Source organism: Juglans microcarpa x Juglans regia, chromosome 4D (genome assembly GCF_004785595.1).
Source record: "Juglans microcarpa x Juglans regia isolate MS1-56 chromosome 4D, Jm3101_v1.0, whole genome shotgun sequence".
In the NCBI taxonomy this organism is placed as follows: Eukaryota; Viridiplantae; Streptophyta; class Magnoliopsida; order Fagales; family Juglandaceae; genus Juglans; species Juglans microcarpa x Juglans regia.
In genome coordinates, this window is record NC_054600.1 from 35,154,454 (window position 1) to 35,180,682 (window position 26,229).

The 26,229-nt window shown below is 38.0% G+C and overlaps 2 protein-coding genes across 4 annotated transcripts; both read right to left on the minus strand.

Annotated features, from left to right (window-relative positions):
- Positions 1–323: 323 nt before the first annotated feature.
- On the minus strand, positions 324–6,215 carry LOC121260349 (probable protein phosphatase 2C 59). Of its 2 annotated transcripts, XM_041162185.1 has the most exons (9): positions 6,005–6,215; positions 5,594–5,856; positions 4,277–4,404; positions 3,707–3,805; positions 3,446–3,604; positions 1,942–2,028; positions 1,628–1,719; positions 1,040–1,114; positions 324–773 (listed from the first exon to the last, which is right to left on the minus strand). In XM_041162185.1, the coding sequence occupies exons 2-9, from the start codon at positions 5,671–5,673 to the stop codon at positions 615–617; spliced, it is 879 nt and encodes a 292-aa protein (XP_041018119.1). In that variant the 5' UTR covers positions 5,674–5,856; positions 6,005–6,215; the 3' UTR covers positions 324–614. The 2 variants fall into 2 exon arrangements, with proteins under 2 accessions (XP_041018119.1, XP_041018120.1); XM_041162186.1 differs by having other exon boundaries at positions 5,594–6,005.
- Positions 6,216–7,490: 1,275 nt separating this feature from the next.
- Positions 7,491–24,751, minus strand: LOC121259879 (uncharacterized protein slr1919). 2 transcript variants are annotated; one of them, XM_041161681.1, is made up of 14 exons: positions 24,347–24,751; positions 23,686–23,812; positions 23,297–23,540; positions 22,310–22,351; positions 21,380–21,451; positions 21,121–21,256; positions 20,781–20,938; positions 20,369–20,453; positions 19,690–19,892; positions 19,370–19,531; positions 18,378–18,527; positions 15,444–15,704; positions 8,882–8,944; positions 7,491–7,856 (listed from the first exon to the last, which is right to left on the minus strand). In XM_041161681.1, exons 1-14 carry the CDS (start codon positions 24,402–24,404, stop codon positions 7,599–7,601), a joined length of 2,019 nt encoding a protein of 672 aa, XP_041017615.1. In that variant the 5' UTR covers positions 24,405–24,751; the 3' UTR covers positions 7,491–7,598. The 2 variants fall into 2 exon arrangements, with proteins under 2 accessions (XP_041017615.1, XP_041017614.1); XM_041161680.1 differs by having other exon boundaries at positions 8,882–9,160.
- Between the last annotated feature and the right edge of the window lie 1,478 nt (positions 24,752–26,229).

Below are 26,229 nucleotides of genomic sequence, written 5' to 3' on the forward strand. Positions count from 1 at the left end.
AAGAGAAGGAGACGCAGGATCAACGATGGGGAAAGCACGAAATCAGATTAGGAGATGTACAGTGGATGCCCAAATATGGGGAGCCGCTGTAGCATCCAAATAGTTGATCCCCATTTTAGGAATTCGGCTGGAGGAGGGTTTGGGATGAAAACCCTAAACTTTCCCCTAGAATATAAGGGAAAACATACTTTGCGGCACCAAATGCGAATGCTCTAAGTCTGGTAAACATTAAATCCAAACAAAAATTAACATGTAACCGTACACCACATCAAGACCAAAAGAATAAAAAAGCAGAACACAAAAATATAAATTGCATGAAGGCGTGTTCAAACGCATTTACAGCAAATGATATTGGAATTTCGAGGTTCTTTACAGATTCAAACACCAACATTTTCTAGCTACATTCAAGATCCAGCACAGAAACTAAGCTTTAGGATACAGCTCTATGCTAGAAGCTGATAATATGTAATACACATTAGCAGCCTGATGATCTCTATCTTTAAACAGTACAACGTTATGATTTCCTATCACTATGAATCACTACATTTTTTGTAGCACCCCATCCTCCACTCTTGTAGGAAACCAAACCCTAGCACCAAGCTAAGGAAGGGCGCTTACCCAGAGCTGCTATAAGAGCAACCCCCTTGATTGGCCAAGAAACGGACAACGACAATAGTAATGTTATCTGCACTACCTCTCTGATATGCTTCCTGCATCAGCCTCTTTGCTGCCTGTTCTGGCTCCTCAATCGGCATAACCATTGCAACAGCCTCCTGAGAAAGTGGGAAGAATCAGAGTTCAAAGGTTGGGATTACCCACACATCTGATTTAACTCAAAAGTCACCCTCGTTCAAAACAAGTAGCCAGACTTTCCACAACTGACCAGTCACTATCCATTAGGGCTAATGAGGTAGAGAGCAAAGAAAATAATTTTCAAGTTCTGAAGACATAACATCCACTCTTGGTCTTAGCAACACACGGGCATCATCAATGCATGAAAGAAACAAAAAGAATTCCGGAGTTGGAAAGCGTGGCAAACCTCATTTGTGACAACATCCCACAGGCCATCACTAGCAAGGATAAGAAACTCAAGGGAGCTGTCAATCTTTTCCTCCTACAAGTTCCATAATGTTGTCAGTGTTTAATGATTCTCACAAACTTAAAAATTGGAGGAATGGGAAACAAGTTTTCAGGCAGTCTACCCGACCATATTTCATCAATTAGAAGAACCCCTCTCTTAGATAGGGCTTACAATAATCGGCAAATGGCATTTCTCTAGCAGAAGCGAATATGAAATTATGGTAGGTAGGTTGAGAAACACTAACAAAAAGCTATATTGTCGAGATCCTGTTTTTTTCTTTTTTAGAATAGAAGGAGCATGCATTTTTAATACATGATCAAAGGTAATATATATATATATATATATATATATTTTTTGTTGAAGTAATGCACAAAGGAATGCTACTGCTGCAGGCATAACAACATTGGAAGCTTCATTAATCTTCCCCGCACCCCCCCCCCCCCTTGCGTGACCTTTAGTTTTGATTTAAATATTTGCCATGTTGAAAAACTAAATCACTTCACTTAAAATTAGATAAGCGTTAAAAGTCAACTTTAAGAATGACACCTGAATTTCTGGATCAGCAACAACATATTGCTTCAAGAGCCTATCACCAAATGCACGAGAAACAGCAAGAACTCCTCCAACTCTCCAAGTTCCTGATGATATATTTATTAGCCACCAAAAAACAAACCAATCCACCAGATCACTAGAGAGCCTGAAGAATAATTTACACCTCATACCATCCATATGGCATAATTTGATTTGTAAGATTCAAATTTTAAAATTTATCTTCAAAATCAAACTATGTCATGTGAATGGTGTGTGGTGTAAAGGCCTTCAAATAGAATTATTCGAAGAATAAAATGCAATGACCTTACCAGCCCACATGACAAATCCTCCTGCATCCTCAATCCGTTGCCGCTCATCAGTTTGGTCCGGCTTGTGATCCCGAGAAACAGCAATAGCTGCGGGAAATCAAAATATGATAAGAGCCAATGACATAACAAGAAAGCAGAATAGGAAGCAGATAATGTATCAACAGAATTCTCTCACATAAGAGGAAACAAACTTGAAAATATACCAGCCAATCATTAAGTAGCCCAAGACGATCTGTTCTAACCCAAAACCTTTCATCAAAACTCTTGCATGTTCGAAATGACATATGAATGATAAAGGACTTGATAGTAGAAAATTGCACCGTATCAACCAAAAAGAAATGGCAAAACTGAATCGCAAGGTTATCTAATAAGCACATTCCTAAAAAAAAAATTTGGGATGGGAGGGGGGGGGGGGGGGGTGGGGGGGTTACTGCATCCTTTCTTTCCTTTTCCATTTTGGAAAGATTTCAAGGGATTTCACAGATGATTAAAACTCCCCTAAAGTAACCAAACATAGATGATATATTCCCTCAATTGGAATTATGCACAGTAGAAAGACAGTTTTGAATGGGATGGTAAGGAAATAACATAATTAGAAAATCCTAGCTACGAAAAAAAATCCTTCGTCGCCGTACTGTAGGAAATAACTGAGTCACAAGGGAAATTAGAAACCAATATTCAAGCAAACACCTATAAACTTATACCTAGTGCCATGTAAAAAGAAAAGAGAAAAAAGTGAGAAGAAAAATGATGAGAGACGGAGATTGGATCCATCTGAATTGCGCTTAGCATTTAACATACGACTACCCAATTGAAAATGATTGAAAAATAGATATGACACAAAGCACTGTAAAGGATAAAAGGCAGGAAAAAATTATAACTTCATTGAACAACAATACAGTAAACACAGCAGCTAAGTATAAATGTAAAAAACCCATTAACACCACAAACAAAAAAAAAAAAAAGAGCATAGGAAGATTTAGGTTGTGCTTGGGTAGTGAGGTGATCTCTCCACTACCCAAACGGAGCCTTAGATGACCAACTCTATATACATACAACTATAGGCATCACCATCATACTACTCAAGACTTTGAAAGGGAACCATTTCATTATTTGGGGGGCGGGAGAGAGAGAGAGAGAGAGAGAGACCATTTTGATATAACCGTGGGAACAATTTCATATGTTAACGAAGTTCGGCAAGTACAAAACTTCTCCAAACTCCACAGCCTTCATAATAATGAATGAGTGCCAAAAATGGAAATGCAATCTCTTTAAATGGATCCTAACAAGTGTTGGAACCCAAAAAAAAAAAAAAAATACAAATGAGATTTATGATAAAGACAATATCAAATCAACAACTTGAGGAAGGGGGGTGCATGAAACAATGACTAAAAAGTGGAAAACAGCCTTCTTAAAATCAAGAATTTTGAATTTGTCTTGGTAAAACGGATATGTCAAATCCCTATTAAAGTTGAATAGATCTGAAATTAGTTATGAACCTTACCATTACCACCCCTACATATTACTGCTCTTGAATCCCCAACATTTGCAACAAGCAAACGGTCACCTACTAGGATAGCAGTGGAAGCAGTTGATCCAGCATCTCTGTTCTGGCTATTTTCCGATTTCAGAAACTCTGAGTCAGTATGGTTGTATGCATCAGCTGTACAGAGAAAAGGATGAGAAAAACATGGAAGTAGAATATAGCAAATTTCAGAACATTAGAAAAGCCATCATAATAGTACAAAAATAAGGAGCGACAGACCTATGGCTGATTTGGTATCAGAAATAAACTTTGGATGCCTGATCAAATTGCTAAAAAGGTTTTGCTTGACATATTCAGCAGCTCGGGCACCACCATGACCTGAAAAAACATAAAGGAGATATTTGAATCATCATCAATCTTTGGTATTCAAAAGGAAAGAAAAATAAGGTAAATTAATGTGAAAAAATAGAAAGTAGGAAACAGCACATGGATTTAACCATTTATGAAGTTTGGAAAAGTGACATTAACTTCATTAACAATGTCAACAATGATTAGCACAAAATAATTTCTCGTCCAAAAAAGAAAATAAATCCTACAATTTTAAAAAATGCTGAAAGTCCGCTCACAAAGAGGTACACATATTATCTCTAAAACACAAAGATCTCATATGAAATGCTCTTTAAGCTAATAAACCATTATGACTGGGTTAAGCAATAGGAGGTTGAAGCATCCACAATTCATGCCCATGACAAGTGACAAACAAAAATCACTGTAGTTCCACTGTCCCTGATGTTTCTGCTGAAATTATGAAGGAGGGAGGGGGAGAGAGAGAGAGAGAGAGAGAGATACCATCAAAAACTCCAAACAGACCAACTATCTCCCCGTCAACACCATCAATTCGTGTCTCATAAAAATCTTCCATTGAAGACCTTTTTCCTGGAGAGCTTGCATATCCATAGCTGAACTTTCCATTCTGACTGTTGCAACATATACTTTCGGTATTAAAAGCATCCCATACAATTTCAAGGTCGAGAGAGAGAGAGAGAGATGATTCACATTAAATTTGGCCCTAAAACTATTTGGTTGAAAACTTAACCCATTATAAATAACTAACTCCAAGAGAAAAGTCAACAAATTCTATATCACCAACTCCTCTGTTAAATGACAAATTGAAAATCACTGAAAAAACATTAGTTGTGCATACGTAGAAGTATATAAACCATACACATGGCCGAGTTCACTAGGTCAACAACTAATAAAAAAGTTATCACTTCAACGAGGTAATATCTGTGCCCAACACGACAAACTACGATTCAACCAATCGCTAAGGACAAGGAGGATAACTAACTTGGTTCCCTCAGCGGCATTGTCTCATTAGTGCAAGCCCCCGACAAATGTGATTTTTGTACAAACTTCTTGGACAACGCAAGTGCAAAAAGACAGGCACACAACATACACTTGAATTAAATGCAGTACAATGCATTTCAGGGGCTATACCTAATAATAGGTATGCAAAAATTGACTAACTGAACAAAGGGAATGACACATGTGCGTGTATGTGTGCACACGGGCATAGAAGGATACAAGACCTTTTGGATGTGCACACATGCACCTATCATAATCGTGTAATGTTCCAACAAATATAAGGTGTAACAACTCAATTCTGAACAATCATTATCAACACTTTATTTTCCTCCACTTCATTTCCTTACGAACTAATTGAAAGTAATACTGTGATCAATTATCCCATTGGACTGAGATATATTATAAAATTCAGCATTTGAAGAAAAACCCGGATCATCAAAGAATCTATATAATGAGAGCTCTTCTCGTAAGCATATGACGCTTTAAATGTCAATATTCATAACTAAATCACTTGGGATTGTAATAAGCAGGAACATTATTCATAATAGTAAATACACGATAATTAACTATAATTACTTGATAAACAAAAGGAATACATGATTCAATAATTGCACTTATAAATACAGTTAAAGTTGATGAACGTAAAACATAGTTTTAGGTAAATAATACGCATTGCATATATTACACTCGATCAAATACAAACGAAGATTAAGGAAAAGCATACAAAATAATAAAGCGGAACACAAAACAGCTACAATTTATAAATCGAAGCAAGAATTTGCTCATAAAAAGAGTTCAAACCTGAGGCCCCCGCCGCTTACGGGCGCATCTTCGGCATGAACCTGGGTTGAAGCTGAGAGCACTGAATTGAGATAGCCCATATTATGGCGTGAATTGTTTTAGGAGTTTCCGAACGAAAAACAAGAGTGAGTATTTGGTGAATGATTGTAGAAGGGGGTTGTGGACATGAAAGGAAATTAGCTATTTTTGCACGCCGATGGAGTTGAACGATGGCAAAATTAGAGGGATCATTTGGAAAGTTGAGAGAAATTTTCAACTTTAAGCTGCATATAAACAAGAAAAAGTAAGGAAAAAAAATTGAGAGAGAGAGAGAGAGAGGAATTAATATAACATGGATCTCAAAAATTGAATAGCGTGTACGAGAGTTTAAAATATAGAGAGAGTGGAGACGTTGAGAGAGACAGGAAGTACCCGAACGAGGGAAGAGGGATGAGACGCCGTCAGAGAGAGGGAAGTCCGGTTTGGGGGTTGATGAAAGTTGCCAACAAACAAAAAAAAAAAAAAAAAGAAATGAAAATGACAAAAAAGAAAAGAAAAAAGGGAAGAGAAATAAGGTGAGGTGGTGGGTTGGGATTTGTTTGTTGACTTATTAATTTTGAGGGTATAATAAATTGAGGGGCCAAACGCCAATTAAGGATAAGAGTGCGAGACTATAAATAAATCGGAGGTTTCAAAATAAGACCCAGTCCCCACTATAAATTCAACCCACACGTGTCCTCACCACCACCACCACCACCACCCACCCTTTCGTCTTTCTCTCATTTACCCCCACACGTGGCGCACATGCACTATCTACGTGCCCATAGATTTCTTTTCTTTTGCTAATATTTCAGATTTATATGTTGACTTTTTCTAGATTATTATCTTTTTTGTTAAGATATTTTTAGTGTCGTTTAGACTATAGAAAGCAAGAGAAATGGGAAAATATATCTATTTTTGGCTTTGACAATTGATTGCAGGTTGTTGATTTTATCTTTTTTTGTTTAAAGGTAGGTAAGTAAGCTCTATTATTAAATGATGTAGCTACAAAAAAAGAAATCAATTCTTTTAAAATAAATAAATAAATATAAAAGCCATTTTAATAGAAAATGCAATAGATGACTGCGACATTTCATTTGACAATAAATAAATATAAGCTTCTGTGTTACCCATCCCTTCTAACGGGGAAAAGTTGTACACGACAACCGGTTGCCATACGGCAAGCATTTATGCAATACAGCCTGTGACTTGACAAAAAAGACAAATGTTTAACCTACACATCAATTTTATTCAAAAATAAAAAATATGTTTGATTAAATTTTGTTATTATTGTAAAGTATTAACATTAAGTTACATCAATGTATAGACTTTTTTTTTTTTTTTTTTTTTTTTTGCGTAAAATTAATGTCCAATGTTTTATCTAAGAAAATAAGGATGTGTTCTTTTGTTTTTTTTCTACTTAGGCGAATTAAAATTTAAAAAACGAAGGAATGGAAAAAAGTTGTCTAAATGCTATTATATATAGATAGCGAAACCTAAATGCCCACAATAAGAGTCGAAAGCCGAGCGCACAGAAAGATGACTCTGAGAGAGAGAGAGAGAGAGAGAGAGAGACGCAATATAATATATATTACAGTGCTGACTCAGGTGAGGGCGCTGTTAATCACACAATCATTACTCATCCACATTCGACATTCGTACATATTAACGACACCATCTTGCAAATTCTTCCTCGCCATCACTTGATAAGATGCTGAAATAAACAGGAATGGTGTGATGTCACTTCCAGCCTGGTTTCCAGACAAATTATGAGCAATCCTATGCTGTCCCTTTTTCAATCCTCTATTTTACACGGCTTCTTTGGTTCTGTTCCCAAGCCGGTGTGGGCTGAAAACTTTTTCTTCAATTATATGTAGAACTGCAAACATTCTATTTTCTTGTCATTTCAGTACTTGCACTAGCCGAAGTACCAGGGATATCAATATTGTCGGGGAAACAGATAAAACAAAATGAAAGAGAACAGGGATTACTGATGTCTTAATTCATCAGAGCTGCATTTTTTCACCAACATGTGAAGAAATCTAGAAATACAAACCCATGAAGTTTCTCTAAGTTTGAAACTAAAATGCGTGACCAAAGCTGAAATCATATCAAAAATAAATTTATGGACCTCCGGCTTCATGGACATGCGTAATAACATTGCTGTCCACACCTCTGGGGCCGACTTTACGGCTTCACAGAAATATCGAAAACCATCAACAATCCTTGTGAGCATAGCGTGTTCCTGCCAAATGCAAAATTAAAAGCACCAGTATCCCTTATTTTTCCACTTAGAAACAAGAAACACAATTTCTAAACTTGAACATAACGTCAGAATTAAATACCCCTCTGGAACGAGTGAAACAAAATAAGATCTACTTCCGTTTCTTCTTTTCAGATTTTCATATCAAATCTAAATACCAGACTAAAAGAGTGGCCACCATCTATAGTAATTGCCATAGAAAACAGACAAAAATCCGTTGCATCTAAAGTTCTCAAAAGATCTTAAAAACGATCTATGATACTCTCTCTCTCTCTCACAAGTAAATCTATGATAATCTCATTCATAAGTTATTACCCATGATTGATTTAACTATTCTAGAACAACTATAGATTTTAAATAAGAGGGATGCTACATATCATCCCACACCACACACTTTACATATTTTAAAATTATTTATTATTTTTATTTTATTTTATTCTTATTAAATTAATTGAGTTGTTCTACTTATCATCCATACAACACATACTTGTTATAAGAAAAATGAAAAAAAAAATTAAAATAAGTGAAGTGTGTAGTGTGTAGAGATGATAAGTAGAATTATTCGTTAAATTGCAAAAAGTACCACCTGTGCTGTTATGTCCCATTTGTCCAAAACTAGACTCAAGGCATGGAAGCGTATCGCCTCAAACAACTACTCAGTTGGCAGTGTGATTAAGGTGCACATGCCAATAGCTAACTAAAAACCGTTGCTGTAATTATCATAACTAGCTTATTCTGCTCTCCCTTTTAAGCTTTTAAGCAAATAAGGGCAAAGAAAAACGTCCTGGTACTTAAAAATGATTTAAACTAATTCAAGTTTACATCTCTTTAAGAAATCATTTCGCAACATGCTCCACCAAAAGTTGGGTATGACTTTAGTACAATCTCAAAAAACTCGAAGAAATCTAAACATGAGATGCGCTTGTTTCCTTTGAAATTATCTTAGTACTCCAAGAAAAATTCTTAGCCCAAGTCTGAGATAAATCAATAATAAGATTTCGACCTACCTCGAATTCTAGTGTCTCTCTTGCTTCAACATTCTCACTTGGAATGCAACCACCAACTTTATCCTGCATAAAAACATCAGCTGCTCCAATTATATCCCGAAGAAGGAAAACACGCACCCTCAGACCCTTTTCAGATAAAATGAATAGTAGAAGATCTTCAGTGGCAGCAACGACAGCCCGCATGTCAAATGATTTCCATCCCAGAGGACTTGAATAATTATCCTCAGAATTAGTGGGTTCCCCACTCGAATTGGAAGGCTGTTCAGATATCGCTGCCATCTGAAACAAGATAGAGACAAAGATTCAAAGAAGAGGCGCCAAATTACTTTTAAAAAAAAAAGAGATGTCAAATTAGTGGGAAATTCAGATAAATAACTAAGAGATTGAGTTACATAAAATCTTTCTGCCAATTTATCAATCTCTATTATGCATTTCGTATTCTAAAGTTGACACCATATAAGCACCACGTGTCTGCAACAGGGATTATTTGTAGTTGCAAATATGCTATGAATGGTCAATTTATCACGCTTTCCACCATGAAAAAAGAAAAACCTGAATTAAAGAGATTTTTGAATGACCTAATGAGTTTCCCATTGACTTCTGATGGCATTTTTTTTTGGATTTACTATGTATCAGCCACTATTCACTCTCACACCCCACACCTATAGCTTTTTCATAGGGTGTGGGGGTATTTTTTTTTATAGGGTATGGATAAGTTTTTCATAGGGTGTGTGGTGTGGGGTGGTGAATAGCGGCTGATGATAAGTTTTTTTTATAGGTAAGCTTATGTTGGCATATTATCTGTGATTTAGGATCTCTATTGTTTTGAGTAGGTCATACAGGTGATGCATCTCTAGTCTGGTCCAAGGTTTATAGTAATTTGCATCCAGGGTATCCGGGTTAGTCTGCAGATACCCTAGATGCAGATCTCAATATTACATGCATACAGATGGCTTTTAAGTCAAGAAGCAATGCACAAACAAACCAGTAAAGAATTCACAGTTCCCAATTAATGCACTAGAAATTTTCCACATGTATATGCTTATCAGATATTGATAATAAAGAAAAGTGATCATTAACAGAGATGTAGGGTGGACAATGAGTGCATTCATATGAATGGTACAATTTATGAATCAATTATGACAGTTTTAATGGTCACGTTTAGATTTTTTCTCTCCGTACACATGCGAAACTTTTGTGTTGCCTGTTGATGTTATGGTGAATTCGTGATGGGTTTCATGAGAGAAGTGGTGATTGGGTCCAAATTATTCACGTTAGTCAAGGAAGGTGGTGTTGTTCGCATTACAGAAAGGGGGTGGAAGAGGAAGCAGGAACTTCTGGTTGAGAGGAACACAGCTCAGTGGCTTGTTAAGTCGTTGGATGTATGTTCAAGTGGGACGAAGCAGGATTTCTATAGCACCATTAGAGAGGGTTACTGTAGTTATTTAGCACAGAAGTGCTATAACAACAGGGGATGTTATCTAGTGGTGGCTGAATACAGGGAGGGGGGGGAGGAGAAGCTTCATCCTCATTCCGGAAGGTAAGGAAGGGAGAGGTTGGAAAAGAGTGAAGGAAGCTTTGGGGGAATGTGTGCAGGAGGGGAGTTCAATGGGTGGTCATTACGGTGGAGTCTATCGGAGACCTCAGGTGGAGACGATGCACTCGTATAAGGAGGCTTTGCTCCGTTCGAGACCATGGCGTGAGGAGAATGGAGAAGGTGGTGGTGGTTGGACCACTGACAGTCACGCGCCTCAAGTCCCGAACGGTATACGAAGGCCTGATTATGGTAGAGATGAGGTGCAGGTACTACGCTGGGTGGTTGAAGACCTGCAGGGCCAAATGAGGAACTTGCAGAGAGAGTTGGAGGATGTACGAATGGTGGTCGGGCGAAACATGGATGGAATTATTTGTAAGGGGAAGGAGTAGTAGGGGCCAGGCCTTGTTGAAGAGCAGAAGCAACCCTTCCAGCCCAAATCAGGTAAACGAAGGTGGAGACGTGTATCTAGGCCGAAAGTGTTGGGCCAAAATGGGTCTCAGCCCAATGGGTTAAAGATACGGATGGGTCGCGGCCCAGAGACCCGAAGTCTCGCGAAGACAGCCCGAGGGCTTCGCCTGCGGGTGCGTCTGGTGCGACTGGTGCTCAGCTCATGCCGCGCAACTCGACGTCTCAGGGGGGATGTCGGCCGACACCCAGAGATCGCCGTCGCAGGAAGTGGGTTGTTCTGCGACTTGCGCTGCGACAGGAAAGGGAGGGTTGTCGCCGGCGTTTGGGGGTCAGACATTGTCGATGAAAGGAAAGGAGGTGTCCCTGCCTCCGACGAACCCCTTTACGAATATTTCTGAGGACACCGAAAAGGATGGGGCTTTTACTGACTGTGAAACAGAAGGGTCACTGTCTGAAAAGGACGGGGTGTCTTCTGATGAAGAAAATGTTTAGGCCATAGTAGACATGGGGGATGCTACGGTGGTGGAAGAGACTCGAGATACCTCAATGGACAACAGGGAGGGTGAACCAGTCCCGCTAAATTTTATGTTCCCCACGCACACTGGAGTTTCATATTGGGTTTTTAGGAAGGTTACTGAAATTCAGAAAGTTGTGGGGTTGGAATACGAAGGATACGAAGATCAGTTCATGGCCTTGCTCACGGCTATTGAGGTGGGGCACCAGCAACATAGGAAACTTGGGTCAAAAAAACAGCGGGAACTCAAGAGGTTGATGTGGTCGTTGAACATTGAGGGTAGCTCTAATAGGGGCAGGTCGAAAGGGAAGGGGCTGACCATGTCTCCATGAAACCCAAAATTGTATCATGGAATGCCGGCGGGCTCAACGTGGCTAACAAACGTCTTCAGATAAGAAATTTGCTTCGAGAGTGGAAAGCGGATATTGTTTGTTTACAAGAGACCAAGTTGAAGCTAATCAATAGGAGACTTGTGAGAAGCTTATGGAGTTGTGCACACGTGGATTGGGTTTACTTGGCTTCCAATGGGGCGTCAGGAGGTATAGTGGTAATGTGGGATAGAAGAGTGGTGGAGAAAGTGGAGGAATTCATAGGAAGGTATGCAGTAGCATGCTCTTTTAAGAGTGTGGCAGATAACTTCTTATGGGCATTTGCAAGTGTCTACGGCCCAAATATAGACAATAATAGAGTATTATTGTGGGAAGAATTAGCCGGAGTCCACAACTGGTGGAACCTCCCATGGTGTATAGGGGGAGATTTTAATGTTACTAGATTCTCGAGCGAGTCATCCAGAAATAGAAGAGGATGACCAGCTATGGTAGATTTCTCAGCATGCATCTCTGATTTGAATTTGGTAGATTTGCCTCTTGCCGGGGCCCCCGCCACATGGGCTAATAACCAAAGTTGGTCTAGGTTGGATCGTTTCTTAATTTCGCCAGATTGGGAAAGTCATTTTCCAGATGTCTGGCAAAAGCGCATGCCTCGTATTGGTTCAGATCACTGGCCTATTTTGCTTGATTGTGGTGGCCTCCGAGGAGGGCAAAGGTACTTTAAATTTGAAAATATGTGGCTAAAATCTGACGGTTTTGTTGAAAGAGTAAGGCAGTGGTGGTCCTCGTATCAGTTTCAAGGTACCCCTAGTTTCATCTTGGCTAGTAAATTGAGAATGTTGAAAAAAGATTTGAAGTTGTGGAATAGGCAATTTTTTGGCAATATAGGCGAAAACAAGAAAGGCAAGTTGAGGGAGATACAAGAACTTGATAGTCTCCAAGAAACCAGATCCCTTACTTCGGATGAAGTAGCGCGGAAGACTTTGTTGGATGTGGAGCTAGAGAGAATTATCCTATCTAAAGAGACTTCTTAGAGGCAAAAGTCAAGAGCATTGTGACTCAGAGAAGGAGACCGAAGCACAAAATTTTTCCATCGTGTAGCAAATTCCCACAGGAGAAACAACAACATTGAGATGTTGAGAATTGAAGGTGTGGAGTGCAGAGAAGAACATGTTATTCGTGACCATGTAGTTGGCTTCTATGAGCAACTCCTAACTGAACCCGTCAGTTGGCGGCCGTCTCTTGATGGCCTGGCATTTGATTCCATTGGTCTAAATGATGTGTCTCGATTAGAGAGGGCTTTCGAGGAAGAGGAGGTCGTTGAAGTAGTGAGGAGAATGGCTAAGGATAAAGCTCCAAGGCCGGATGGGTTCTCTATGGGTTTCTTCCAAGACTGTTGGAACGTTATTAAGGAAGATATTATGAAGGTGTTTCAAGAACTCTTTGTAGTTGGTAAATTTGAGAAAAGCCTAAATACCACATTCCTCACGTTGATCCCAAAGAAGGTGGGGGCAAATGAGGTCAAGGAATTCCGCCCCATTAGCCTGGTTAGTGGAGTTTACAAGATCATTTCCAAAGTGATAGCAAATCGGCTAAGTGAGGTAGTGGGGAAGATTATTACCAAGCCTCAAAACGCTTTTGTAAAAGGTAGACAAATCCTAGATGCGGCACTTATTGCTAATGAATGTTTAGATAGCAAAACGAGGGCAGACTCAACAGGGATCATTTGCAAGTTAGATATGGAGAAGGCGTACGATCATGTCAATTGGGATTTTCTTCTCTATCTTCTCGGGAGATGTGGGTTTGGAGAGAGGTGGAAATCATGGATTCGTTGGTGTATATCAACGGCAAAATTTTATGTATTAATAAATGGTAGTCCAGCAGGTTTTTTCCATAGTACGCGAGGTCTGAGACAAGGCGACCCGCTGTCGCCTTTGTTATTTGTTGTTGTGATGGAAGGATTAGGCAGGATGATCTCGACCTTGACGAATCATGGCTTTACAGAGGGCTTTTCGGTGGGAACCCCAGATAAAGGGATCATTAACATATCTCATTTATTGTTTGCAGATGATACTCTAGTATTTTGTGAGCCAGATCTAAGTCAGGTGCGTACGTTGAAGGCGGTGTTGTTGTGTTTCGAAGCATTTTCCGGGTTAAAAGTGAAATTTGATAAATCCGAATAGGTGTCAATTGGTGTGGTTCCAAATGTACGACAACTGGTGAGTACGTTGGGTTGTAAGGTAGCTTCTCTCCCGTTGACGTATTTGGGGCTTCCGTTGGGGGCAAGAGCACGGACACCCTCTTTATGGGAGTCAATGATCAAGAAGAGATTAGCAAGTTGAAAGAGAATGTATTTGTCGAAAGGTGGTAGGCTCACACTGATAAAGAGTACACTCACAAATTTACCAACTTATTTCCTTTCACTTTTTCCTATACCTGCAAATGTGGTGCACAGAATTGAGACACTCCAACGCAATTTTTTGTGGGGAGGTTTGGGAGAGGAGTTCAAATTCCACCTGATTAAGTGGGAAACAGTATGTCACCCTATATCTCACGGTGGTTTGAGTATTAGAAATGTGAGGACCTTCAATAGAGCATTACTCGGTAAATGGTTGTGGAGATATAGTAAAGAACCGGATGCATTGTGGAGAGAGGTGATTAGGTACAAGTATGGTGATTTATGGGGGGGTTGGAGCACAAAAGAAGTTAGAGGATCTTATGGAGTGGGCTTGTGGAAACATATTAGAAGAGGTTGGGAGGTTTTTCTTCGACACACCCGTATTCAGTTGGGTGACGGCTCTAGGATTAAATTCTAGAAAGATATATGGTGTGGCGATAATGCTCTACAAGATCGCTTTCCTCCTCTATTTCAAATTGCTGGTGTTAAAGAAGCTTCAGTGGCGGAGGTTATGGAGATGTTGGGTGGGCAAATTCAATGGAATATTAGCTTTAGTAGGGCATTACAGGATTGGGAGATGGACAGCTTGGCAGATTTTTATAGGCTTCTGTATTCTGTGGAGCCAAGCAATCAACATGAAGATGGGTTGTGGTAGCTACCCGTTGGAAAGTGCATTCTCGGTTCGTTCTTTTTATAAAGCTCTTTCCCAAGAGCCCATTACTCAATTTCCGTGGAGAAGGCTTTGGAGGAATAAGGCGCCCCCTAAAGCTGCTTTCTTCGTGTGGACAGCATCATTGGGTAAAATACTCACGACTGATAATTTGGGGAAGCAAAGGGTTATGTGAGATTGCACGGGCTTTATGGTATGAGGTACTTAGTAGGGTAGAGTTGGCGTGGGTCATGCCGGAGAAAGTGGGGGCAGTGCTGGCTAGTTAGCCAAACATTGGTGGTATACATCAGATTAAAAGGGTTTGGAAGATGATTCCAATGTGTATCATGTGGTGTCTATGGCAGGAACGTAATGCACGGACGTTTGAAGACAAGGAGAGATCGCTAGAGGAACTGTTAGCATCTTTTTATAGCACTCTTTGTATTTGGGCTATTGCTATTGATTTCAATGGCATGGCCCTACATGATTTTCTTGTCTCTTTGGCGCCCTCTTAGTAGGGTTCTCTCTTGTACATACTGGGCTAGGCCTATTCTTTGAGTAATATATCTTTCTCACTTATAAAAAAAAAAAAAAAAAAAGTTTTAATGGTCACTAAGGATATTCTCATTTAGAATAAAATGCACGGTTTAAACAAGTTATACGTTGAGTATATGGACTATATTGCGTAAGGTGTGAGCGCTCATGGGTTTGTAAGAGAAAAACCTACCAGCCGCTCTAGCCGATTCCATCTCATAGATCCATTGTTACGGATAAGTAATTCCCTCAAGATTTTTCTCATATCCGGATCCGGGTCTTCCAGAAGTCTCCCAATGACAAAAGGATATGCACTCTCAATGACTTTGAAATCAGGATCCAGAACCTTTGCTGTGCCTTCTAATGATCCCAGAGCCCTTATCACCAAGGCATAGTCCGGGGGTAGAGAGAAGTTAAACTCATACATAACATCATATAGCTGGTTCATTAGTCCCTGAAATCCCATGCAAAAAATAAAATAACAAACCCATGTGCCTTTGTTACCACAATTGCACTCAAGGAGCTTCACAAAAGATGACAAAGAAATTAAGAAAATGTGATCATCATATACCCATGATACCTTTGGTTGTAAAGACATCACCACATGGATTTTTTGTAAAAAAAACAGTGCCAGGTAAAAATAGGCAACAACACAAGTGGTTATTCACTTGAAGATCCGAACCTCATCTGAAACTTAAGGTTTTCAATGATGGGATAAATATGCCTTTGAGAAAAGCATGTGAGGTTAAACATAATCTCTCTGCTCGCCAATATCTTGTGTGTTTAAATGAACAAAAAAAAAAAAAAAACAAATAATAAAGTACGAGTTGCAAACACAATCACTGACTATCTCTCCAAAACCCAAAGCTGCAACACACCGAGTGTTAGTCTTTCAGAGATAAAGCTCTGCCTTCCAACTGTAACACACAAAAGCTAAATTACCACATGTCTTTGTAGAGATTGTCACACCTCCTTAGTTCTCTACTTCCCAATGTAGGATTACTACTCTACTAGTATTGAAACTACTGGACCTCCATACCATTTTTCTTATCAAGGAGAGATTCCAAAACCAAAAAGGAAGCACCTCTAAAGTGAACAACTCAGTTAGGACCCAACAAGTCTCCACTTCCAAACCTTAGGGAGAAGTCTTTACTGGTATCCCTATGGCTACCCTCACCCTAGGGGTGCTCCCCCACATGCTCCATAATTTTTGTGGTAAATAAAGTTCTAGAGATGCTTGAAATTCTCAGTAAAATGTGTCTCCAGTACCATAAGAATTACACTTCCAATCTCATCCTATTCCGCCCATCATACTTTTTCCCCTGTGCATTTACCAAACAATCATCTTTGACCTTTCTGGGTTGGTTGCATTTTTACTGCTTCACTCCAAACTCTTCCTTTTCATCATCAGAGATGGGGGCTGGATTTCAATCTTCTATACAATGGCCTAATCAAGCAGTCCCTATTGCACTTTGACTGCTTTGGCTAAGACTAAATTACTTTTGCAGCGAAGAGATCCACCTCAAATTTTAGGCCTGCCATCTCTAGGTTTCCAAAATAGCTCCTATACCAATTTGTTGCAAAAACCAAACAAAACTGTAAAATATCAAAAGTTTACCAGGGTTCAGCTAATTGCTTATATCCATAAGAAGTCCACAGTAATTGATATGGATTACCAATGTAACCACAAAAGAAAGCCTCAAAACACACTCACGAGCCCAAAGCTCTGAGACACCAATGGCGATCTCTCGAACTAGACAAAGTTTCATCTTCCAACTCTCACACACACAAACTGTACAAGCACCCTTAGAATTGTGTGCCTCCCTAATTCTATTCTTCCGGATGTGGGATTACCACGTTAATGTAGGAACTATTACACCTATTTACTACTCATCAATGTGAGATTCCAAAACCAACAAGGTTTACCACCTCATTTTTTATGCCCCCCCAACAGGGCATATTATCAATAATATCCTGCACCTCTAAAAGCTTATGCCAATTTCGAGCATCCATCTTATCTGGATGATTTAAAGCTCATCTAAAAAATACTTTTCAGGGTGCAACATAGTGGTCAAGGGCAGGCTAGGAATGAGCTATAGGCTTGGACTTCTTGGGTCCGATTCCGCACTAAACAGTCACCTCAATTACATGAAAATTCTAGCAGGTGGAGTTTGTATATCCAAAGTCTGTCAACCAAGGGCGAGTCTGAAAAACCCTATCTTACTATGGTTACACATCATTTTAGAAAAAAACATCTAAAACAGATTTATTCCGTTTCCTTCACAATAGTGAAGCATAATGAAATACTTTGTACGAGATTCAAAGTTACAGCTTCCATGACCATACATAGTATATATTTGATTTTTTTTTTTTTTTTTTTGCAGCTCTCATAGAAAGGTGTGATCATACTACTTAACTTGTGCAATGTTGCTCATAATTAAAAACACCTCCTTTATGCCAATCACAGATAATTTATTTTCTTCTTATTAGGGTTTGGGCCCTTCAATATAACAGAAAATTTGATTTGAACTACCTAATTATTATATGCTAATGCAATCACATGTATACTTCCTATGTACTTGGGCTATGCCTACTTCAATATCAATAAAAAATTTTTTTTATAAGTAAAAATATATTAATATCAATAGGCATAACCAAGTACACTGGGTGTATACAAGAGAAAATACCTAGCCCATAATAGAGTCCCTAATGAACATCGCCCAAGAGGGAGAAATTAAAAACCTATCCAATATACACCAAGCCCTATTGGGACAAAACACGCCTCCACAAAGCAAAGCAAGTCATTGTAACTACCCCAACCCCATGTTTCCCACACGACTAATACTCCACCCGAACGATCCTACGAGGACGGAGGAAGGCTTTATGTCCTCCCTCTAGTCCTCCCTCGACTTGTACTGCCTCCCTTTGCATCGTAGTTGATTGCCCAAGTAAGACGCTTTAACTCCCTGCTATTCTTGAATCTTGATTTTGTTTCAAGCGAGTGACCCGCCTCAATTGCAGTGAGTAGCATACATAGTATATATTTATACACACACACACAGAAATTGACAAATTGATCATGCAGCCAGCAACAGATGGAGAAGGTATACAAACCATAATCACAAACCTGGAAGTCTTGAGATTGTCTAGTCCGATTGCCAAAGGATGCTTGCAGTGCATCTGAAACCGACTGTATTTCAACCCCTTCAGGAATAAATCCCAAAGAAAGAAAGTCATTTGCCAAACCCAGAGAGTCACGATTAACAAAGTGCACAAGCTGAAAGAAACAAAAGCTTGTCAACAGATACACAATCTAAGGTGAATCTTAAAATTATCATACATAGATGACGGCAGTGGAGAAAGCACCAAACAAGAGGTAAATAAAAGCCACTCAAGTATGTTTAGAGAGTAAAACAAACTAAACTGATCCCATGCACTTCTTAGGACATCAAATATGTTGAGCCCACCAGATATAAGCACTTACCATGACTGGGCACCTCTGGCACATTTTCAGAACTTGGCAAAACTCAAAATTAAGATAAAAGAAAAACAACATAAGGGTAAAGAGAAGAACGGAACAAAGAATAGTTGTAATAATGAACACATGAATGATACATTGAAAACTGGGTTTGCACAGAAAAAAGAAGGAAAGATAATTACTACCCTCAACATTCTACTCTCTTCTCTAAGAACCATCATGTACTACAAGCTCAAAAAACAATGACCATCCACTACACTCTTCTCTTGAAAAAGTGAAAATAGTATAGCGTTTCACTTAAAAGTATCTAGATACATCCATGCCAAAGCAAAGATATCTGTATCTTGTAATAAATGCATCATTCCAAAAGGGGGAAAAACTGTGATGACCATGGCACGTGCTGGTATACAACCTCTTGCATGTGACCTGTAACCCACATATAAAACTGCACAGTGATGTTCTCAAAAGGGCTATCTGGTGCTGTTCTTATACTTTCAACAAAGTCAAAATGTCAGATAAGAATGCTTAAATGACCTATCATGAATCTTTTTTTTTTTTTTTTGATAAGTATGACCTATCATGAATCTTCACTCAAATTAAGAACCTTGGCCTCAGTAAATTGCCACATAAATAGTTCTTACCATTTGGATAAGTCCCACTCGATAGTGGCGAGGAATATCTCCCATCATTCCAAAATCAAAGTACGCAAGAGAGCCATTGTCAGTAGCAACAAGGTTTCCTGGATGTGGGTCAGCATGGAAAAATCCCACCTCAAGTAATTGCCTCAAAGAGCAATATAATCCCTATGAAGAGAAATGATACGAGGATGATAAATCCAAAACTCAAGGCAAAATTCCAGGGAATATATTAGCTTCAAGGTTGTATAATCATGTGATACACACAAAAACACATCATTATGAACTGTCAACACAGAAAGATAAGGAGCAATTTCTACCAATACCTGGTCAATCAGTTCCCGTCTGTTTAAACAGGCCTTCTTCAAGCCAATTTCATCTGTAAGCTTGATTCCATCAACCCATTCCATTGTAAGCACAGCAGTCCGGGTAAGGTCCCAATATATTTTTGGAACTTTAATACAGTTTGCTTTATCATATTTCACAGTTTTCCCAGTTGCAGGTTTTTTATGTCTGCTATTATCACTACCTGTTTCACCCATTAAAATCCCATGATTAGACAAATTAAACACGAACTTATTCAAATTAATAATGAAACTTGACATGCATGTATGCATACAATCAAACACACACTGAGGGAAGGGGATGACATCCTAAAAGATAATCTTAACACAAAAAAAATCCCATGGCCTGATTCGCATCCAGAAAACAGTTCTATTAAAGGCAGACAGCACAAACGGTTTTGAATAGGCTAAAGGTTCAGATGACTAGGTTTATATAGTTTCATCTATCTTGCCCCTATGGTCCTTGAGAATAGAAAATCATAACAAACAGGAAAACTAAACCTCCTCAAACAGTTCTTGACATACAAACTTGCACTTCAATATAGATGGCCTAATCAAGACATAAAGGTAAAGCTACATGCATATATTGCACTGTTATACGACCTCAATAGAAACCATTACACTCCAATAGCTACAAACCTACAAGTGAGGGAAAACTTACATGGGGAGTAACCATAGAGAGAAGCAAAACGTTCAGCATTCCTACCCTCTAGGACATAATCAATCTCGTCAAACATGTGCCTGACCTGTTCATTCATGGAAAACCTGAATATGTCCATAAGCATGTACATGGACTTTCTCATTCAGACAAACATAACGTTAAAGATGCGGTACATAATGAAGTAAAAACAAAGTAAATAAACAGGACTTCCAGAAAACACTGACTACATAAATCTGATATGATGTCAAAAATTGAAACACCTATAAAAAAAAAATAACTGAAACAAACACACTAGAAGCTGAGCTCAATCAACAAGATGAATTATAAGAGTAAATTTAGAAAGAAAAGAAGTTTTTTTAGTAGCAGAAGAATTACGAAATTAGGAAGGAAAGTAGAGTTATAGAAGGCTTACCACTTCATTTACAGATACCAATAGGTCTTTCTGGGCTTTGGCAAACCGCTTCAATTGACCCCCAATCATATGGAATAACAACGCATCGAGGGTCAATGAGAGCGACATACCTGGCCTCTGTACCTTAACAGCTACCAGCTCTCCAGAATGCAGGTGCGCTGCAAGACTTGAAGCAATAAATTGAACCATTTAGCTTAAGCTTTGTTCAAACATACATTGATAACAAAAAAAAATAAAAGCTCTATTCAAACGTACAGATCTTCTCAGAACATCCATATAGTAAAGTGAACTAGTGAAGATAGGCCATATATACTTCCATGTTCAAAAGAGATTTTCTAACCTTTATAAACCTGCCCTAAAGATGCCGCTGCAATAGGCTCTGGGCTGATGTCAGCAAATACTTGTGAAACGGGAACACCCAACTGAGTTTCAATGGATTTAATTGCAAGATGAGTAGGAAATGGGGGTATTTGATCCTATACGACAAATAGAAAAGCTATAACTGCGTGAATGAAAAAAATGGGCACAAGATCTGTAGTCATAGAACTTCTTAAATTATATTGGTGAAGAGGAAAATAGGAGAAAGAACTCTAGTGAACCTGTAACTTAGCAAGCTCTTGGCAATATACAGCTGGCAGTATATCTGGCCTTGTGCTCAGCGCCTGCCCAAGCTGCAAATACAAATAAAAGTGGGTCATACTCATATATGAAAATCACCATACAGCAACTTAAGAGTCATTTGAGGATTTAAGATTTCATTCCAGGTTAGTCTCCTCATGCCATTTCATGTACAACATTCATCAAGCATACAAGGCTGATGTTGTAAATGGAATCAAAAGGAAATTCTCAGAGAATGCAAGACAATAAGGAATACTGTTTCCTTGCAAAGCTAACTTCACAAGCTCACATTTGTTGTTTAATGTGTTTAAAATGAGAACTGTATCTTCTTCCCCCCACCCAAAAAAACTCTTGTTTTTTTATAATTATTTTCACTTTCCATAAAGCTACAAAAAGTTCTCGAAAAGGCAGGATTTGATCCCAAGTCCATGGTAGACCTTTTTTTTTAATAAGTAAGTCCATGGTAGACTAGCCAGAGGTTTTACCCACAAGTCACCTTCTCAATGACTACAATCCACTACAGAGGAACCTATATGAGATTGGAGCAGATTTTTTCCCATTTATAGCAAAGAGCCCAAAGTGCACCTATTTCTCTCATCTCTATAACCTTCTTTCAGCATCACATCATCAAGTTCTCCTATCTTCTCCCATTCTGCCTTTACCATCATCCATTGATAGAATCAAAGTGCTTTCCCCCGTTACAAGTTATGTGTTACATGTTAGATATACATCTAACGGAAAACATACTAGGGTCAAGCAAGATGCATTTATCAGAGCTAATTACAGACACAACATAGAAATAGCAAAAGCATCTGATTTCAACTACAAACAAAATGAAAAATACAAGAATATATGCAGTTTTAAAGACTGAAAAAAGGAAACGCCAATAAATGATGATGCAAGTGACTTGCCTTGATGTAGAAAGGCCCCAAGTGGATTAGAGTTTCGCGGAACTGCAATAAATTGTATAAGGTTACTGCAAACTTCAGTCAGTTAATGTATTCGTGTGTTTCTCCACCAAAGAAGTGTGTGTGTGTGTGTGTGTTATAACAACAGTGGTCAAAGTGGTAACTGGCTCCGATTGTCTGTGCAGGTATTATTTTGGGAAAGTGTCACCAAGTTAAACCACTATCAATCAGCAAATTCAGATTAAGAAATTTCTAAACAATAAAAGGTTAATCCAACTTTAGAAATTAATCAAGTAGAAAAAACAAGCAAAAGAAACCTAAATTCTACATGAGGCAGACAATAAGGTCTCATTTAACTACGGGACGCATTTAGAAGTTTTATGAAACAGTTGAAGGCTTGTATAGCTGTTGTGTAAGAGCAATATACACATAGTGTACCAGAACCAGAAGATTCTCTTATATATAAAAGCAATCAGTACATGTTACCCTTCTCTTTTTCGATAAGTAAAATAAAGTTTTATTAAAGCACGAACTAGGCATAGCCCAAGTACGCAGGAAGTATACGACTGAGTACGCCTGGCTACAATTAAGAGCTAGAGATGGATACAAGGAAATCATAAAATATATATCCCCATACCCTTTTCTTTAAAGAGGAAAATTTTGAAAAAACTGGGTAATGAGAAGCAACAGAACATGCAATGCAGCGTATGTAGGTCTTTAATATATCAATCACCATTATTTCTTCTGCCCTCCACCGTCATTGAAGTGACCACCATTGATAGCATTTTTTAACTAGTTCTTTCCTCACTAACATAACAAATCTTCAGATGAAGGGGCCTCTAAAATTAGGAACACACGACCAAAACAATTTTTACAGTTTTGTTCATCAAAACTCAATTTGATTTTGCTCAAGGAACTTAGTCATGGATATACGAACTCAGCAGAAGGCAAAAGATAACAAATAAAAAATAAAATATATATGCCCCATACCTTGACAGCACGTTTTCTGATGTCTTGAATGAAGAATTGCCAGATGCTTAGCTTTATCACATAAAATGAAATAATTGCTGCTCTATACAAAGCCAATAATGGACCAAAACGAGGGACAATGGAAACACTTTTTCCATAAGTTCCAAGAGCACGGCCAAATTCACTTTCGAGTGATTCCTTCCTCAGCTTTGCATACTCTGCTGATGGGCTCTCACCATGCACGCTGGTGAAGCCGGTAGAAAATCTGTACCAATATGCCTAAGGTAAAGTGCTAAAACCATGGAAAGATATAAAATCTTCAACGAAGAATAATGAATCATTCAGGCAGTGCTGGAACAAGGAAGATAACTGTCAAGAGTTCCCAGTATTTAACATAGTCATGCACTTACGAATTCCGGTGCAACAGGCATAATGGGATTCGATTATCTTTTCTTCTAACAATTTCAAGATCTGTTTGACATGCCAATGACGCGCATTTCGGCAAGATGGCGTCAACAGTACAATCATGGCGTAAACCTGCAAAGAGAAAGCCAGGTAAACGCAAATAATTCTTGTACTACAAATCATGGTGGCAATTATGGTATTAGAATGGAAGCAAAAGCTGACTTTCTAAAGCCATAACTAAATCTAACAGCGAATACTCCTCACCGACGGGGAAAAAAACTATTATCATATTCGAGTTTTATCTGCAGGTACTTCATATTTGTGTGGAGCCACTACATTTAGAAAACAGGGTTCTGATCAACTAGGCGAACGAGAAGCAAAAATGGCTTCTCTCATAACGGTTTTATACAGAATGCACTAAGTATCAAAAATAAAAGAGAAACTCAAACATAGCACATAAAAAAACTAAGTAAGCCTCCCTAAACTGCCTGTAACAAGATGAATCCCAATTCTCACAGTAGTTTTAACCTTATTATTTAACTCTTGGTACCATTTTTTCAGTTTATGATTCCGTTTTCTATTCCTAAATTTTCCCATCAACCAAGCAGAAGCTATATAAGAAATTCGAAGAAAAGAGCAAATGTTATAAGTGTTACGAGGAGTTACTTCTGGAGAGCACTGAGATATGACGGCGACGGTTGAGACTCGCAAAGACATTCCTCATTGGCTACAATAAGATCTCGGCAGACGTAGATAGGGGGGCAGAGTTCACGAACCCATATCAGACAGAGAGTTTTTGCACCACACGCGTTTGCGAGAATGCGAGGCCGATACCTCAGTTAAGCATGCGATGACAGTCTTTTCTGTGCGTATCTTGCTGAGTGACGGTGTGAGAGAGCAAGAACGGAGATTTGCTTGCGAATTGGGGAACGTAGCCACGTAGGGTGCACTTGCACCTTTAGGGGATACCGATGACCGAACCGCCTTGAAATTCGTTTTTCCTTCTTTTGATCGGATTGGTTTTGCACACAGAGGCGAGGCCCAAGCAAATTTGGGAATCCGCATACTAAAATTGGTTTTTATTCTAAAGCCCGCACAAGTTGGGATATAGAATAGATCAAACCATTTTTATCTCAGTAAATTGTAATTTTTTTCTACACGAACACTTTTTTAATTTTAAGTCTTGATTAGATAGTAAGTTGAGATGAAAGTTAAAAATTAAATAAAATATTATTATAAAATTATTTTTTAATATTATTATTATTTTGAGATTTAGAAAAGTTGAATTGTTTATTATATTTTGTGAATAAATTTAGAAAAATTACAACGATGAGATGAGATTAAACATTTTCACCATCCTAACGGGCCTTAGAGTTTTTCTCATTTCTTTGGTTTTAAATTCGATAAAATTGGTACTTGACTTTGGCTTTTTTTCAATTCAAGACCATCCATCGTATATTTCATTAGGCGTGGCATGTCATGGGTTTATAAAAAAAAATACAAGATTACTTATAAATATAAATATTTCATCTATCAAAAATAAATAAATATTTAATTTACAAAATAATTACTTATAAATATAAATATTTCAGTTACAAAATAGTTAAAAAAATAATCTCACAAAATGATGTAATTTTGTGAGATATGATAGATTATAAGTGACTTTATAAATTTTAAATTAAATCTAACGTATTACATTCAACTATATTATTTTGTAATTATCTTTATAAACCTAACACATCTCATTAAAAAATTAAAATATAAGTTAATAAAATTGAAAATATAATGAGCAACCAAAAAAACAGTACAACTCAATGATTCATTTACTACTTAACCCAATATACTTTATCTTGGACTTTTAAAATTTTCATATCACATTTTGATAAATAATTTTTATGAAGCATATTCATTTTGGCCAACTATTCGAGCAATGTCACATTATTATCTAATCAACATTCTAACTAAAAACCATCTTTTTGAAGTTTTACCCTCATTTTATCATCACATACAACAAATATAAGTAAGTTCAGAATATGTTACAAAAAATATGGAAGATGTGAAAGGGTAGCTAGGTTAAAATAGGGAGATAAGCTATTTTAAGATAGTAATATGTGTGTGTGTCTATTTTAAGTACTTATCTCGTCCTCAAAGTCATCCTAGGATGAGCTTGATAGTTCGTTTAATGCACCTAGCATACTCTTATTGATTTGATCAATTATCTGGGAAACAATTACCCAAATTCAATTTGATGGTAAAGGTTTAAGGTTGTGTTTGGATATTAAGCTGAACTGAAATGAGTTGAGTTCTTTATGAATAGTTGTGAGTTAAGATAGTAGAGTAAGTTTTGTGGAGCTCATCTGAGATGAGTGCATATATGTTTGTATATTAAGATAAGTTTATATTTGTTTATGGGAAGTTGAAAAATGTATAAAAAATAAAATAGAATAATTATCAATAAAAATACAACATTATCATGCCCATATTTTATTCCATTATTTGTGTACATATTATTTAATAAGTAGTAGTAAAAAAAAAATGTGCATGAGAAA

Bases quoted from the DNA above. Each gene is read 5' to 3' on its own strand.
- LOC121260349 (XM_041162185.1), bottom strand. From the start codon at position 5,673: ATGGGCTATCTCAATTCAGTGCTCTCAGCTTCAACCCAGGTTCATGCC. The intron at 3,806-4,276 runs GTATCTCTCTCT...ATGTTTTTTCAG, and splicing joins TCTGTTTGGAGTTTTTGATG to GTCATGGTGGTGCCCGAGCT. The intron at 774-1,039 runs GTTTGCCACGCT...CCACTTTCTCAG, and splicing joins GGGATGTTGTCACAAATGAG to GAGGCTGTTGCAATGGTTAT.
- LOC121259879 (XM_041161680.1), bottom strand. From the start codon at position 24,404: ATGAGGAATGTCTTTGCGAGTCTCAACCGTCGCCGTCATATCTCAGTG. The intron at 20,939-21,120 runs GTTAGAAAATCT...CAAGTCTTGCAG, and splicing joins TTTAGGGCAGGTTTATAAAG to CGCACCTGCATTCTGGAGAG. The intron at 7,857-8,881 runs GTAGGTCGAAAT...TGCATTTGGCAG, and splicing joins GAGAGACACTAGAATTCGAG to GAACACGCTATGCTCACAAG.